The sequence below is a fragment of the Callorhinus ursinus genome, unplaced genomic scaffold (genome assembly GCF_003265705.2).
Source record: "Callorhinus ursinus isolate GAN/ISIS: 27379988/994484 unplaced genomic scaffold, GSC_fseal_2.0 scaffold25, whole genome shotgun sequence".
In the NCBI taxonomy this organism is placed as follows: Eukaryota; Metazoa; Chordata; class Mammalia; order Carnivora; family Otariidae; genus Callorhinus; species Callorhinus ursinus.
The window spans coordinates 39,019,941-39,037,510 of record NW_027397087.1 but is presented as its reverse complement, the minus strand read 5'-3'; the positions used below and the strand labels follow the sequence as shown (position 1 = coordinate 39,037,510).

At 41.4% G+C, this 17,570-nt stretch overlaps 1 protein-coding gene across 2 annotated transcripts in view; it reads left to right on the top strand.

The window, feature by feature from the left end:
- The window catches only part of SIN3A (SIN3 transcription regulator family member A), a 66,883-nt gene that overhangs the window by 43,924 nt on the left and 5,389 nt on the right, over positions 1-17,570 (top strand). For both annotated transcript variants that reach the window (XM_025884076.2, XM_025884077.2), the window contains exons 16-19: positions 28-197; positions 5,000-5,173; positions 10,587-10,679; positions 11,589-11,683. In XM_025884076.2, the coding sequence (XP_025739861.1) occupies positions 28-197; positions 5,000-5,173; positions 10,587-10,679; positions 11,589-11,683 (532 nt within the window). The remainder of the gene's footprint in view (positions 1-27; positions 198-4,999; positions 5,174-10,586; positions 10,680-11,588; positions 11,684-17,570) is intronic.

Below are 17,570 nucleotides of genomic sequence, written 5' to 3'. Positions count from 1 at the left end.
GCCTCACCTCTCCCATCTCTCCCACAGTGGATGTTGACGTAGAAGATTATTACCCAGCTTTCCTGGACATGGTGCGGAGCCTGCTGGATGGCAACATAGACTCGTCGCAGTATGAAGATTCACTAAGAGAGATGTTCACCATTCACGCCTACATTGCCTTCACCATGGACAAGCTAATCCAGAGCATTGTCAGACAGGTGAGGGCACGGTGGAGGCTAAGTTTGGTGAGGGAAGAAGTCCTTACCTAAAGATGGATGAGGCAAAGAGAAAAGGCGAGATGTCTGTTGGAGAAAAAAGGGCAGTTTGGGGCGCCTGGGTGGCTCAGTTGGTTAAGCGACTGCCTTCAGCTCAGGTCATGATCCTGGAGTCCCGGGATCGAGTCCCACATCGGGCTCCCTGCGCAGCGGGGAGTCTGCTTCTCCCTCTGACCCTCTTCCCTCTCGTGCTCTCTATCTCTCATTCTCTCTCTCTCAAATAAATAAATAAAATCTTTAAAAAAAAAAAAAAGGGCAGTTTGCTTATAGAACGATGTTTATGGATGTATGGCTCTCTAGAGGAAAGGGGGGAGGTTAAGGTGATGTCACATCTCTCATGTTAACAGAGTGGGAGTACTTTAGCCGCTAAATGGACTCCTTTGCTCTGCTCAGTATGCCCTCACAGTTGAGTGAGCCTCCCGCTGACCCAGTGTCTTGCCCCTTTCTCGCTGCCTACCTATAGAGCGAGCATTGGTACTGGCCCCGCTCTTACCTAATCGCCCAGTGGGGAGCTTTCAGTGGGTAACGCTTTCACTTATGTAGGTGTTGGTGATTCTGTGTATTTTCCTCATTTAATATTTGAAGTTCTTTTTGTGAGAATGGTTTCATACAACATCTTCTATAATACTATCCCTACCTCCCTATCTGAGGTTCCGCTTGACTTAGATTTGTGGTTGGTTTGTGATTTGTTCCTCTGGCACTCTAGGAGTTGGTAAGTATGTTCTTTACAGCAATGATAATTTATAGCAAATAGGTTTCCACTTTTGCCTTGAGTTCTGAATTTCTGAAGGGATCAGAATGTCTTGTTGGTGCGTCACTTTCTTTAAAGTGAAAACTTGGGGCAGCTGGGTGGCTCAGTTGGTTAGGCAACTGCCTTCAGCTCAGGTCATGATCCTGGAGTCCTGGGATCGAGTCCCACATCGGGCTTCCTGCTCCTCGAGGGGAGTCTGCTTCTCCCTCTGACGCTCCCCTCTCTCATGCTCTCTCTCTCTCTCAAATAAATAAAAACCTTTAAAAAAATAATAAAGTGAAAACTTGACAAAGAAAATTCTAGAGTCCTCACTGCCACTATGGGGAATAAAAGCTTGTTGCTCAGTGTTTTCTTGGAGCAAAATATGGAATTCTTTGCGAAGTACCCAGGCTTTTGCCTTGATTTTGGAAGGACGCATGGCTCTGCGCCCTTTTACAGGATCTCCTCAGAGTCAAGGAAGAACACTTCACGTAACTGAATCTTGGCATCTTCATGAAGGTTGTCAGGTATTCAGTTTTTTCCTGGAAATCGAAGTTAAGAGGCCTTCCTAACTGAAATCATTATATGGGTACAAACATAAATATAAATATATGTAAAATCTAAATATATGTAAACTAGAAACTCCAGTTATCATTTGCTTCTGCTTCCGAGTGTGCTGCTGCTACAGCTAGAAGTAAAGTCTTACACACTGCCAGCCCAGCACCTTTAAACATCCAGTAGAATTAACTTTTATAAACCCGAGGTTGGTTTTTGAAACAATACATGTAATTGTCCACTTATTAGAAGCACCTGGTTATGATTTTGAGTCAGTAATACATAATGTCAAATCTTTTTAAGAAACAGGTTTTGTCCAGAAACCCAAATACAGTGGGATTTTTTTTTTTAAGATTACATTTGAGACACATGTGCGCGCGCGCGCACACACACACACACACACACACACACACACACACACGAGAGGCAGAGGGAGAGAATCTCAAGCTGACTCCATACTGAGCACAGAGTGCAGAGCCTAACGTGGGGCTCAGTCCCTCAACTGTGCAATCACAACCTGAGCCAAAATCAAGAGTCAGATGCTTAACCGACTGAGCCACCCAGGCGCCCCCAAATCCAGTGTTTTTAAAACCTATGTTCATGCTTCTCATCTTACTCCTCAATTGGAGGCATATCTTCTCTCATTCTCCTCATCCTGTTTGATGTTCTCCCAGAGTTCATTGCTGACTGGAGGTAGAACATATATTTCAAGGTCAAGCCATACATTTACCTTTTCCAGAGTACAGTTGATGCTTGAACAACAGGGCTTTGAACTGTGCTGGTCCACTTACACATGGATTCTTTACAATAAATACAGCATAGCACTGTAAATGCATTTTCTCTTCCTTATGATTTTCTTAATATTTTTTAGCTTTATTATAAAAATACGGTATATAATACATAATACAAAATATTTGTTCATTGACTTTATGTTATCAGTAAGGCTTATCAGTCACTAGTAGACTATGACTAGTTAGGTTTTGGGGGAGTCGAAAGTTATATGCAGATTTTCGGCTTTGTGGAGGGTTATTGCCCCTACCCCTCACATTATTCAAGGATCAGATGTAATTTAATAGGGATTTGTCTTAACACAATAGGCGGTCTCACAGATATCTAGTATAGAACTCAGAAAATGGCCAGTGTAGGGATTGAACTGGGAAGTTTGTTTTTTTTTTTTTTCTCTCTCCTGCATGCCTTCTTTCTGGAAATCTGCTTCATTCTCATGCTTCTCTCTGCAGATGGATATTTGGCCACGTACTCAAGGCTTCTCCAGCCCCCTGGGACTTTGGCTTGCCATGGCAGTGCCTCTGGCCCCAGCATTGCTTGACCTTTCCATCTAGATGCTCGTCTGTCTACCAAACACATTCATTGTGTCATTTTAAATTATCAGGAGAGAGAATCTGAGCAGCCTAGCTTGGGAGCGCAAGCTGTCCAGTTGTCCCTGACTTTTTTTTTTTTTAAAGATTTTATTTATTTATTTGACAGAGAGCACAAGTAGGCAGAGAGGCAGGCAGAGGGAGAGGGAGAAGCAGGCTCCATGCTGAGCAGGAAGCCCGACGCGGGGCTTGGTCCCAGGACCCTGGGATCATGACCTCAGCCGAAGGCAGCCACTTAACCAACTGAGCCACCCAGGCGCCCCAAGTTGTCCCTGATTTTATAGGGCTGACCTTTTCAAAGACTCTAGGAGGGACCAGATATCCAAGAAGAGGGTGTGGATGGGGAGTCAGTGACAGGTTCTGTTTCATCAAGACTGTCTTAACCAGAAGTGTCCACGTGATAGAGACCATGCTTTAGATACACTTTTTTTACAGTCTTCCCCCCCCCGAACACTGTATCTTAAGCTTCTCCCTATGTTACCAGGTTATCATAGGCATTATTTTAATGGCCACATTAGAACCCATTGTCTGGACTAATTATAATTTAACCATCTCCAGTTGCTGGCCTTTCTACCGCTGACAGATCAGTCACCCTTCTGACCTTGCACTGTGTCCATTTATCTACAAATACACATACTTGTCATTTAAGACTTTACGTTAAAAATAAGTAGTTGTCATAGTTACTAGCACTTCAAAAAGGATGTATCTTCCTAAAAATAGAATGGCTTAGTGGTTTTTGAGAATTTTAAAGTAAAACAGACAAATTGATATTGCAGTTAACATTTTGCTTTTTTCTTGTATATGTTTTTCACATTCTCTTGCAATTTTTATGAGTAAAGTTTCATTTGAGGGAATTTTTATTCCTCCATAGAAATATAGTCATGACTATGAGAATGGAAACTCTAAAAGGTTCAACTTTCCAGTCATCAGATAGTTTAAGCGTGGGATGCCTGGGTGACTCAGTCGGTTAACCGTCTGCCTTCGGCTCAGGTCGTGATTCCAAGGTCCTGGGATCGAGTCCCATATCGGGTTCCTTGTTCAGCAGGAAACCTGCTTCTCCCTCTGCCTACCACTCCCCCTGCTTGTGCTCTCTCTCTCTCTGACAAATAAAATCTTAAAAAAAGAACATAGTCTCAATAATTACCAACAGTCAATAGTGACTGACCTGTGTTGAAATTGAGTCAATTAACATTTACAATTTAAGTACTATATTTTTTATCTGATGTAGAAAAATAAGTAATGTATTAGAAAGAATATCCGCCTAGGGGTCAGGAAGCTTGAATATTAGTCCTAACTCTATTCCTTCAGCTAGGAACCCCTGGGTAAGTGATTCAGCAACCAAATCTGGAATACTAAGTGAGTTTCAACTTTGTACCCAGGTTGGGAATATAGACAGGGATCTAGCTTTCATGGTTCTCCACAGCCCCTGTCCTCACCTTGGCACATAGTGAGTGTTCTTACCTAAAATGGAAATTTGTCTCCTGTGTAACAGGGCACCCCCTCTTCAGCCTCCTGCCCGGGGTAATTGTGTAGATCAAATGAGGAGTATGAAAGCAAGTTATAAACGGTAAAGAAGCACCATAAAAACAGGAAGCCATGAAAAATTTCTTTCATATAAAATTTTTTTACGGTTCCTTAGAACTTTAAGCAGCACATTAACATGAGCTGCCTAAGCTTTTGTTTGTTTAAGATTTTGTTTATTTGACAGAGCACAAGCAGGGGGAGCTGCAGAGGGAGAGGGAAAAGCAGGCTCCCCACTGAGCAGGGAGCCCCATGTGGGGCTTGATCCTAGGATCCTGAGATCATCGCCTGAGACAGACGCTTAACTGACTGAGCTACCCAGGCACCCTAGTTTTGCTTTTAAATAAATAGGAAAGCTATACTCATGGACCAGTGAACTGTTGAAGATTTGGGCTTATTCTCTAAGAATGTGAAATACTGGTTTTGTGTGATTAATTTTCTAAAGTAACCAACCCAAAAAACTTTTTGAGCTGAGTCACTGGAACTATCAAAGGAAGGTTGACTGTATGAAAGGGAGAAATATTTTCTTGGTTCACTGATGACTTGCCTTTGCTTAATTCCAGCTGCAGCACATCGTGAGTGATGAAATCTGTGTGCAGGTGACTGACCTTTACCTGGCAGAAAACAATAATGGGGCCACAGGAGGCCAGTTGAACACGCAGACTTCCAGGAGTCTCCTGGAGTCAACATATCAACGGAAGGCTGAGCAACTCATGTCAGATGAGAATTGCTTTAAGGTGAGAGTTACTCATGTAGTCAAGGACCATGCTGGTGACAGTATAAGTTGTTGGAACTATGTCCATCAGAAATCAAAGCCATACCAGGATACTTTGATCCAGTGATTCCACTCCTGGAACTCCTTAGAGTTCCTATGAGCTCACTGGAGGGAATAAAAAACATGGAAAAGTAGAAGTAAAAGACCGTCTCCCATGGATGGTCCGTTACTTTCTTGCCTTTTAAAAAAGTTGCCAAATATGATTTTTATAAATTTGTATTCTGCCTTTTTCTCTCTGGTTGTTTTTTCATAGTATAATGCTTTGTAAATATTATAATGCTTTATTTAAAAATGTTAATACAGAGGGGCACCTGGCTGGCGTATTTGGAAGAGCATATAACTCTTGATCTTGGGGTCATGAGTTCAAGACCCATCACTAAAAAAAATAAACTTAAATAAGCATGCTAATACACATAATCCATGATTGTTGTAGAAAAGATAGGAAATGCAGAGAAAAGGAAAAATTGTCACCTGTAGTGCTTCCCAGAAATAATTACTGATGACATTTCTAGACTTTTCTGTGCTTTTATAGGATTTGAAAGAGGGTATACTGGGCAAAATGGTCTGTAACTTATTTTGCTCAATTAGCAATATGTAGGTCTTCATCTTTTCATGACTGATATTTTATAGAGAATTATGACTGTCTTGTCATTTAGGTGTTTTCCATTTTCCACCGTTACTCCACTGTTGTTGCTAGTTAATAAAGCAAGTAGTTGGGAACAACCTAGATGTCCAGTCCACCGTGGGAATGGTTAATAGCAGCCTATTGTGTGAATTCCAGGTGGCATATTTTGGAGCCTGTAATAGTGAATCATAAATTATAAAAATACTGAATCAAAAGGATACAAAGCTATGTGTACTATGATTACAGCTGTGTAATGAACAAAACTTGTATGTATTTACATAAGAAGGGCAGGTTCCTGTGGCCCAGAATAAGGTTTGTAGTTGGCCAAGCAGAGAGAGCTAACATATCCTTGTTAGATCTGTTCCATGTACTTAATGATCTGACCCCAAATCGTCCACTTAGTTGTCTGCTTCTACTTTCAGCTATTTCTTTAGTTTCTAATCCATCACCTGTACTCTTTGCGGGACTGTTGTTTTTTTTCTTCAGGGTTTTAAACCTATAAATGTTTATTAGAAGTTTACTGTGTGTTTTTTTGTGGTGAGTGGAATTACCATCCCCACCCACAATGACTTAACAATGGATTACATTGTGTGGTGAAGGCCTATGAAGGAATGGGTAGACTTACCCTATGGATAAGAATAGTTTTCAGAGTGGCAGACGGAATAGCAGAAACAAAGGCTTAGTAACCAAAAAAATTATATCAGTGATCCTTTAAAATGTTCATATGGAGAACAAAATTTGATACTATTAACATTAAGCATAAGCAGCCCTTCAGATCCCCTGCCCACCCCTGAGCCCCAGCCTCCTGTCCATTTTGTTTCTGTGTACATCGTACACTGCTTTTTAAAAACTCAGCCACGTTGGGCGCCTGGGTGGCTCAGTTGGTTAAGCGACTGCCTTCAGCTCAGGTCATGATCCTGGAGTCCTGGGATCGAGTCCCGCATCAGGCTCCCTGCTTGGCAGGGAGTATGCTTCTCCCTCAGACCCTCCCGTCTCTCATGTGCTCTCTCTCTCTCTCTCTCTCATTCTCTCAAATAAATAAAATCTAAAAATAAAAACTAAAAGCTCAGCCACGTTTAGCTCTCTATGTATCCATTCAGACCCTCTTCTGTGCCTTTACATACATACGTGTGTATACATGGAAATAAATGACATTAGGCTGCACATTCTGCATCATGGTTTTTTTTCACTTAGTATGGCTTAGAATTTCTCTGTTTTGATTTATAGAGATCCAGCTCATTTTTTCAACTGCTTTGTCATACTTAAGAGTAAAAATGTACCATAGTTTAAAAAAAAAAAATCATTCCTGGGGGGAAAAAATCTTGAAAAAAAGGGGGGCGGTGCCTGGGTGGCTCAGTCGTTGTCGTTAAGCCTGCCTTTGGCTCAGGTCATGATCGGGATCGAGCCCCGCATCAGGCTCCTTGCCCATTGGGAAGCCTGCTTCTCCCTCTCCCATTCTCCCTGCTTGTGTTCCCTCTCTGTGTCAAAAAAAAAAAAAAAAAAACTTTAAAAAATAATTTTCAGAAAATCATTCCTGGGACACCCGGGTGGCTCAGGACACTCTAAGCATTTGACTCTTGATTTCCGCTCAGGTCATGATCTTGGGGTCTTGAGATTGAGTCCCATGTCTGGCGCACACTCAGTGTGGAGTCTGCTTGAGATTCTCTCCCTCTGCCCCTCCCCCCGCTCACCCTTTTTCTGTCTCTCAAATAAATAGAATCTTAAAAAAAAAAAAAAAAATTCTCTTCGCGGTGAACATTTAAACAATTTCCATTTTTTACTTCCTCAAATAGTGCTACATCCTAGTGCTTGTATCCTAGTGCACATATGTTAGAATTTGAAGTGGAGACCAAGAAATGAAATCACAGGGTCAAAGGATGTGTATATTATACATTTTAAATAAATATATATATATATATACTTTTAAATTTTGTTTTAAGTAGGCTCCACACCCAACATGGGGCATGAACTCAGGACCCTTAGATCACAAGTCACATGCTCCACCAACTGAGCCAGCCAAATGTCCCTGAATGTTATATTTTAGTGGAGAATGCCATTTCACTCTCTACAGCCACAGGCTGTATATACTAGAGTACTCTTTTTCTTTTAAGAATTTATTTTTTTATTTTTTTGAGAGAGCACGTGAGCAGGGGCAAGGGCAGAGGGAGAGAGGGATTCTTAAGCAGGCTCCATGCCCAGCCTGAGCCCAGTGCAGGGCTTAATCTCACGACCCTGAGATCATGACCCTGAGCAAAATCCAAAATCCGATACTCAACTGACTGAGCCACCCAGGTTCCCCTAGGGTGCACTTCTATAAGAGCATTTATTTCTCCATCCTTAGTTAACACTGGGTAGTAATCAAACTTCTTTATTTTGGCCATTTGGGTGGCTAGAAAATTACATTATTCTGATTCATATTTCCCCGTTCTCTATCATTGCCCATTTCTGTTTCCTTTTCTGTGTATTGCTTGTTCATATCTTTCACCCTGTGTTTGGGAGGGATATATAGTTCTTTTTATGTACTTTTAAAAATAGGGTTTTCTCTGGTGTAGTTCTCTGAAATTGATTGGACTTCCCCTATATCCTTCAGTGGCCACCTGAGTGTCACTTCAGTGACATGAAATCATTCTCAGCTCGCCGAGGAGCAATTGTTTATTCCCATAGTATACTGCCCATGTCTCTAGAATGTACCTTGGTAGTTACCTTAGTTGTAATGTAAATATAGCTGTTTTTATTCCTGTTTCCTTTACTAAATTGGGCTCCTCCAAACTAGAAACTGTGCTATCTTCTAAAGGTACCTGATAAATGATAGACATTCAGTGACCATGTGTTGAATGAATGAAGTATAGGATATTGGTGAAGGAGATGTGTAGAAAGAGGGTCCAAATACTAGAGGATCCTCAGCCATACTAAGTAAAAGGTTTGAATTTTCCTGTGGTTGGTGAGTGGTGAAGCATTTTTAAGGACTATCCCACTGGATTTGAGCTTTGAGGATCAGTTTGGTAGCACTGAGTAAGGAGGAGCAGAGGAACCAGAGGTGTGTTTACAACTGGAGGCAGTTACCATTTGGGTGATGGATGTGGGCAGTCAAATAGAGACTAGTCAAGACTTGGGGAGTGGTTGCCCAGTTGCGAGAACCAGGGTAAACACATGGTTAAGGGCCTAACAAGACAGGTGACAGGTGGAGGAACCTGTTGGAGGTGAGATTAAATTCAGTTTTAAGTAGAAAGGAGACAGTCTCCTCAGTATCACTTTAAAGACTGATTTCCTTAAGCAGTAGGATAAATCTTGACACTCTAGGTCATCCTAGATCAGGTGGGAAGGAGCAAACTCCTAGGGACAGTTTTTTAAAATCTATTTTGGAAGTAACTGTGTTTGTATTTATGTTGCATATATTATGTTCTTGTCATGTTTTAAATTTTACTAGCAGGTAGGAATTTTTAAAGCTTCTCTGAAAGAACACTTGGAACCAGAACTGGCTTCTGGTCCTGTTTACTTACTGAATCAGTGGACTTGAGAAGTGACAACTCTCATTTTTAGGTTTTTCCCTGTGTAAAATGAAGAAGGTTGAAATAGATGCTTCCTTGTAAAATGATCTTCTCCATGTGATTTGGACAGTAATCTTACCTGCAGTAAGCCATTAGGATAAGGACATTGAAAATCTTGGGATTCTGACAGGGGAGGTCCCATGTGCCACCACCATTTGATAGTTTTTTATGCAAAGCATGACTTGTTTTTTGGCTCTAATCAGTGTATTGCTTTTATTTTTTTTTAAGATTTTATTTAATTGACAGAGAGAGAGAGAGGGAACACAAGCAGGGGGAGTGGGAGAGGGAGAGGCAGGCTTCCCGCCTAGCAGGGAGCCCCTATGCGGGGCTCGATCCCAGGACCCTGGGATCATGACCTGAGCCGAAGGCAGTCGCTTAACCAACTGAGGCACCCAGGCGCCCCCAGTGTATTGCTTTTAAATAGGAATTTTTTAAAAAATCATAAATGTTAGAAATCAAAATTTTGAGAACTTCAAATATGATTGATACCATTACAGCAGATCACTTTGTTAATACGTTGATGCTTTGTATTCCTTACATCACAGTGTGTATGATGGCTTGGGTAGTCTTTTTATTTTAAGATTTTATTTTTAAGTAATCTCTACACCTAATATGGGGTTGAAACTTGCAATCCAGAGATCGACTATCACATGCTCTACAACTGAGCCAGCCAGGTGCCCCCTTGGGTGGTCATCTTTATGGCGGTAGAATTGATTGCTGCTCTCTGTTGGGTTCGATGTTTTCTGCTTCACTTTAGTATAAGAAGTTCCTTTTCCTTTTCCTTCTTTATTTCCTTTTCTTCTCTTTTTTCTTTAATGCTTGTTTTTGTATTAAGTTCCAAAAATGGGATTATCGGGTAAAATGGCATTGACATTTTCTGGTTCTGGCTTTATGCTATATTTCTTACCAATGAACAAAATAAGTTTAAAACACTCTTCCATTGATTATTGCTTCAGCTAATACAAGAGGTACGAAACATGAAATGGTACTTTTTGCTCTAACCTTTCATTGTGCTGGTAGCAAGATTGGACTTTTGCCTTTTTTATCACCTGTCTCCTAAACTTTGGAGTACCTGCCTCATCTCTTCAATTAGAGTGAAGTTTTATAACTTTATTGCCTCCCTACCTCCCAACCCTTGAGTAGCTAGGTTATAGGTTTGGAAGAGATGGTCTTTTGTTTACATCCTGGTTTCTTATTTGCAGCTTATGTTTATTCAGAGCCAGGGCCAGGTTCAGCTGACCATTGAGCTCCTGGACACGGAAGAGGAGAACTCCGATGACCCTGTAGAAGCAGAGGTACGGACAAGCATATTGCAGAAACTGTGTGCTTAGAGAGCGGCCCTGCCCTGAGAATCTGCCTCGTGACGGTTTCTAGAAGGCCAAGACAGCCTCAGGCGTGTTAAGGGTCAGAACCTGATGCTTAAAGTACAGGCCATTCCAGTCATGTGTTCCGCAGAAGGGAAGGGCTGCCTAATGCTAGATATTTAGGGTTGATGGCAGTCTCATTTAGCCGTCAGTAAAGCCATCTCTCAGGACAGCTCATGGTTGGCAACGTTCCTGTTTTTCTTCTAAAGTATAAGAAACAACACATGAGGTCCCATCTGCCCGGTATCATCTTGATTTTGTGTCATGTTTACTTTTTATTGGGATAGATGAAGCCAGGAGTTGTCAACCCCACAGAGTGGATAGAGTGAGTCGGTTATCAGAGCTAGGCCTAGCAGATAATGTTAATGAGAGACGCGAGCCATGTGTATGATGTTGAGGGGCTATGGAAGGGAGGTTGTTGTTCTGTGGGAATACTGGCTCCTGGTTGCCAAATCTTTGAAAAAAAATTTTCTGAGATTCCAGAAATCCAGATTTTAATGTGAAATATACTGATTTTCAGACATTTGCCACTGTATGTTTTCTTCTTTAACAACACCCTCTGTGGGGAAATAAAACTTGTCAGTGAGCCAGTCTCTACCCATTTATGACCTCTGATAACTTTTAAAGTATCTCGGACAAGCTTCGGGTTTTGTTACCTAACAGGAATTTAAAGCTGTGTGTCAATACCAAGTAACAGCATGTCATTATGGAAAGATATTTTTGATGTTAAAATTTAAGGGTTTCTGAAGTTTAGTCCTTGAATTTGCTAGACTACCTGAGGAGGATGGAGTCCAGTGTTTGTACTCTCTCTCCACCCCTGTTTTGTGTTTATAATCCTAGCGTTGGTCAGACTATGTGGAACGATACATGAATTCTGATACTACCTCTCCTGAGCTTCGTGAGCACCTGGCACGGAAACCAGTATTTCTCCCAAGGTGAGTGAACTGAGTCACAAATTGGCAGTATATACTTGCACAGGGTTGAGGAACAGAAAGTTAAATGACTTTCAGATCCTTGGTTTTCGCTTACTCAGTTCGTTGTTCTGTCTGCTGAACAGCAAGGACACTGAGGACACTAATTCAAGGTTTCTATGGCTGTTCTTCCATGAGCTTACCTGGAGCATGTGCCCCAAAGCATGAGAGAAGTGAGAGCTTTAGAGAATCAGCGGTAACTTTCCTGTGTTGGAGAGGAGTATGTGGCGGAGTCTCCAAACCTTGATGATTCATGAGGAAGACTCACAAGGCTTAGCATGTAGTCATACTCACAGTGATGATTTACAGTGAAAGAATACAGAGCTAAATCAATATGGGGAGAAGGCGTCTGTGACAAAGAGGAAACCAGGTGCAAGCTTCCAAGAGTCCTCTTCTATTGCAGCCACGTGGGACACTCTTAATTCCTCCAAGCAACAAATGATGACAGTATGTTTGAAACACTGTCTACCAGGGAATCTCATTAGGAGACTCAGTGCCAGCGTTTTTTATTGGGTGATACTGTCTGCCTAGCATGTAACAAAATTCCAGACTCCCAGAAAGAAAGCAGGTTTTCAGATGAAACCACATATTTATGTGAACAGTTTAGGTACAGTGAGCCACTTTTATTGCTTAGGGAATGGTGGAAACTCTCCCCAAATCCAGGATTCCAGAACCCAGCCAAGTGACAACCTTGAAAGCAGACCTTTCAAAAGATAGCAATCTTACCAAAAATAATAAGATACCTAGGAATAAATGTAACCAAAGAGGTGAAAGACCTATACTCTGAAAACTATAGAACATTGATGATGGAAATTGAAAAAGACAAAGAAGTAGAAACACATTCCATACTCATGGATTCGAAGAAGAAATATAATGTCTACACTACCTGATGCAGTCTATACATTTAATGCAATTCCTATCAAAATACCACCAGCATTTTTCACAGACCTAGAACAAATAATCCTAAAATTAGTATGGAACCACAAAAGACCCCGAATAGCCAAACAACGTTGAAAAAGAAAAGCTGGAGGTATCACAACTCCAGATTTGAAGTTATATTACAAAGCTGTAGTAATCAAAACAGTATGGTACTGGCACAAAAACAGACATGTAGATCAATAGAACAGAATAGAAAACCCATGATTATGTGGTCAATTAATTAAGCAGGGAAGAATATCCAATGGGAAAAAGTCTCTTCAATAAATGGTGTTGGGAAAACTGGTCAGCTACATGCAAAAGAATGAAACTGGACCACTTTTACACTATATACAAAAATAAATTCAAAGTGGATTTTAAAAGACCTACATATGAGACCTCAAACCATAAAAATCCTAGAAGAGAACTCAAGCAGTAAGTTCTGTGACTCCCCTATAGCAGCATTTTTCTAGATAAGTCTCCTGAGGCAAGGGAAACAAACTCTTGGGACTACATCAAAATAAAAAGCTCTGCACAGCAAAGGAAATAATCAAAACTAAAAGGCAACCTACAGAATGGGAGAAGATATTTGCAAATGACATATTTGATAAAGGGTTAGTATCCAAAATATCTAAAGTACTTACACAACTCAACACCCCCCAAAAACAAATAATCCAATTAAAAATGGGCAGGGGGCGCCTGGGTGGCTCAGTCAGTAAAGCATCTGACTCTTTATTTTGGCTTAGGTCATGATCCTAGGGTCATGAGATCGAGCCCTGCGTCTAGCTCTACACCCAGCAGGGAGTCTGCTGGAGATTTTCTCTCTCCTTCTGCCCTCGTGCGCCGCGCCCCCCCATGAGTGCGCTTGCTTGCTCTTCCTCTCTCTCTCAAATCTTGTAAAAAAACAAAACAAAAACGGGCAGTAGACATGAACACACATTGCTCCAAAGAAGACCTATAGGTTGCTGACAGGTAATATGAAAAGATGCTTAACATCACTGATCAGGGAAATGCAAATCAAAACTACAATGAGACATTGCCTTACACCTGTCAGAATGGCTAACATCAAAAAATACAAGAAATACCATGCTGGCAAGGATGTGGAAAAAAAGGCACCCTCTTGCACTGTTGGTGGGAATGCAAACTGGTGCAGCTACTGTGGAAAACAGTACGGAGGTTCCTCAAAAAGTTAAAAATAGAACTGCCCTGTGATTCAGGAATTGCTCTACTGGGTATTTACCCAAAGAATACAAAAACACTAGGTCCAAGGGATACATGCACCCCTATTTTTAGAGCAGCATTATCTACAATAGCCAAGATACGGAAGCAGCCTGTGTCCATCGATAGATAAATGGATAAAGAAGATGTGTATATATACAATGGAATATTATTCAGCCATAAGAAGGAATGAAATCTTGCCATTTGCAACAACATGGGTGGAGCTAGAGGGTATTATAGAGTATAAGCTAAGTGAAGTAAGTCAGTCAGAGAAAGACAAATACCATATGAATTCACTCATGTGGAATTTAAGAAATAAACCAGCCATAGCTGGTTTATTATTTCCCACACAGGGGAAGGAAGAGAGAGACAAACCAAGAAACAGACTCATTTAACTAGAAAACAAACTGGTGGTCACCAGAGGAGGTGGGTGGGGGAGTGGGTGACATCGGTGATGGGGATTAAGGAGGACACTTGTTGAGATGAGCACTGGGTGATGTATGGAAGTGTTGAATCACTATATTGTACATCTGCAGCTAATACAACACTGTGTGTTAACTATATTAGAATTACATTTTTAAAAAATAATAAAGTAGAGCTCTCTTTTGAAGGTAATAGGGAAAACCCACAAAAGATAGCAGTCTTAGGTCTGCTATATTCACTTCACAGAATTTTTTAAATTTCCTCCCTATTTATGGGCAGTATATTGTTGGTCCTCTATCTGAGGATGAAAATGGAGTTTCAGAAGTAGAAAAGAGGTTTTGCTGTAGTAGAGTAGCTTTCTTCCTTCCCAGAAGCTCATAATTGAAATCCCAGGTCTTAACATTTCCAGAAAGGTATTATCCCAATAAAGATAGTCACCCACTTAGGATAGTTTGACTTAAATGATTTTTGGACTTTACAGTGATACAAAATTGAGACACGCTCACTAAAAACCATTTTGAATTTGGAATTGGGTCTTCTCCCAGGCTAGTGATCTGTGGTATGATCCTCTTGCGATGCTGGGCAGGGGCCCCAACTCCTGGTCAGCCTTATGAGCACGAGGGTCAAGAACTGACACACTTAGCACCGTTCTGTACCCATACAGCCACTTCGTTTTCATTTTCCAGACAGTAGTCAATAAATTACATGACATATGCAACATTTTATTACAAAATAGGCTTTGTGTTAGATGATCTTGCCCCTTTGTAGGCTAAAGTGTGTTCTGAGCACTTTAAAGTGGGCTAGGCTAAGCTGTGATGTTCATTCAGTAGGTTTGGTTTATAAAATGCATTTTTGACTTACAATATTTTTAACTTCTTATCGGGATGTAACCCCTAAGTCAAGGAAGATCTGTGTGTTGTTACTATTAGACTGAGTTCTAGTCAGAACATGGAAAGGGGGTGTATGAGCAGAAGGGTCCTGCCAGCCTCCTCATTTCTTGGTTCATTTGGCAGACTTTGAGCAGCTGCTCTGTGCCAGGCCTCTCTTCAACAAAACAGACTTCGTCTCCAGGTTTATGAACTAGTACTGTAAACGTATCCTGTATTTCTCACCAGGTTGGCCAAGTTTTTGAAAGATTTATAACCTGTGTTGTAGAGGGTGTGGGCTAGGAAAGCACTTTCATATTCTGTGGGGAAAATAGAAATTGATACAATCATTCTGGGGCCAGGGCAATTAAAATGTATGGGAACTTTACCCACAGCTTTGGTTTCTTATCATTTGCCTTACAGCTATTATAGCTGAGGTTCTCAGTCTTTTTGGCTTTGAGATCCCTTATATTCCTAGAGACTGAATATTCCAAAAAGCTTTTGTTTATGTGGATTATATCAGGTTGCATTTTTTTAAATATTTATTTATTTGGGGGGGGAGTGTATGAGTGGGGGAGGGGCAAAGAGAGAGGAAGAGAATCTCAAGCAGATCCCCACTGAGCACGGAGCCCCGGGCCTGGCCTCCATCTCATGACCCTGATATCATGACCTGAGCCAAAACCAAGAGTCCGACACTCAACCAACTGAGCTACCCAGGCGCCTCTTCATTGTTTTTTTTTTTTAAGACTTTATTTATTTGACAGGGAGAGGGAACACAAGAAGGGAGGAGTGGGAGAGGGAGAAGCAGGCTTCCTGCTGAGCAAGGAGCCGGACATGGGGCTCGATCCCAGGACCCCGGGATCATGACCTGAGCCGAAGGCAGACGGTTAATGACTGAGCCACCCAGCCGCCCCATTATTCATTTTTTGAGAAAATAGCTGCCAGCACATACTCCAGGATGGCTAGTGCATTGTTCTTTCAGGTAAAAAGAGTGATCCATTTGCCACTCAGGCAGTGCTCGAGTGCTTCCCTTTAAGAATCCCATAGTGTTTTGGCACACTAGGGTGCTGTATGTGTAGTTCCCATTTTCCCACATAGCATATTAAAAGGATGTGAACCTAAGGGGCTGGGATTTGAAAAATACGTTACTGCTTCATCAAGGATGTGTGTTTTTGTTGTTGTTGTTTTTAAGTTTTATTTTTTTAGGGATGCTTGGGTGGCTCAGTTAAGCGTCTGCCTTCGGCTCAGGTTCCTGGGATCGAGTCCCGCATTGGGCTCCCTGCTCAGCGGGGGACCTGCTTCTCCCTCTGCCTGCCACTCCCCCTGCTTGTGTTCTCTCTCTCTGGCAAATAAATAAAATCTTTTAAAAAACAAAAAAGATTGATTTTTTTATTTGAGAGAGAGAGAGAGCAAGGAGAGGGAGAGAGAAACTTAGACTCTACGTTGATCACGGATCCTATCAGAGGGCTCAATCTCACAGCTCTTGAGATCACGACCTGAGCTAAAACCAAGAGTTGGATACTTAACTGACTGCGCCACCGAGGCGTCCCCATCATGGACATTCTTAAGTGAAACCAGCTTACCTCATTTTTTTTTTTTTTAAGATTTTATTTATTTATTTGAGAGAGCATGAGCAGGGGGAGAGGCAGAGGGAGAAGCAGCCTCCCCACTGAGCTCGATCGCAGGACCCCGGGATCATGATGTGAGCCAAAGGCAGACACTTAACTGACTGAGCTACACAGTGCCCCCAGCTTTCCTCTTTTAATTGCCAGAGCATGGCCAGAGAATATAAAGATTTCTAAGGACAGTTTGGTGCCACCAGCATTTTTATTCACCATTACTTTTGCACTGCCAGTGTAAATGTTAACATAGGAAAATAAGTTTTCTATATATGTTTCAGTATTACTATGTTTTAGTATTATTATGAAAATAGTTTTGATCTCATAGATCTCCTGAAGAGAGTCTTGGGGGCCCCCAAGGGTCCTTGGACCAAAGAACTGCTGTCCTTCGGAAATACATGTATACAAAGATATTCACTGAAGCAGCGTTTTTTCATAGCAAAGTATTAGAAACAATATAATTGTCTGGCTGACAAGCTTTCTTCTAATTGCTTTTGGAGAGAATTCAGCTCTAAATACCTGCCAGGGCATCCATTGATGTGAATTGTCTTCTTAACTGTGTAGGTAGAATACAGAAGTTATGTACCATCTCTGCGGGGGGGATTGAAAAAATACGCAAATAATCATCTTTGCTCCGTGGTTCAGGTGAGGAGCCCTGATTGATTCCTATTAAGGAATGGTTCAATTAAGGCATGTTACTCTGCAGCAATTCAAGAGAATGTGACAAATCTTTGGTGAAATGAAAGAAATCTTCACATTAAGTGAAAAGTGGAGAATAATAAAATCTTTATAGTATGATCCTGTTTTGTC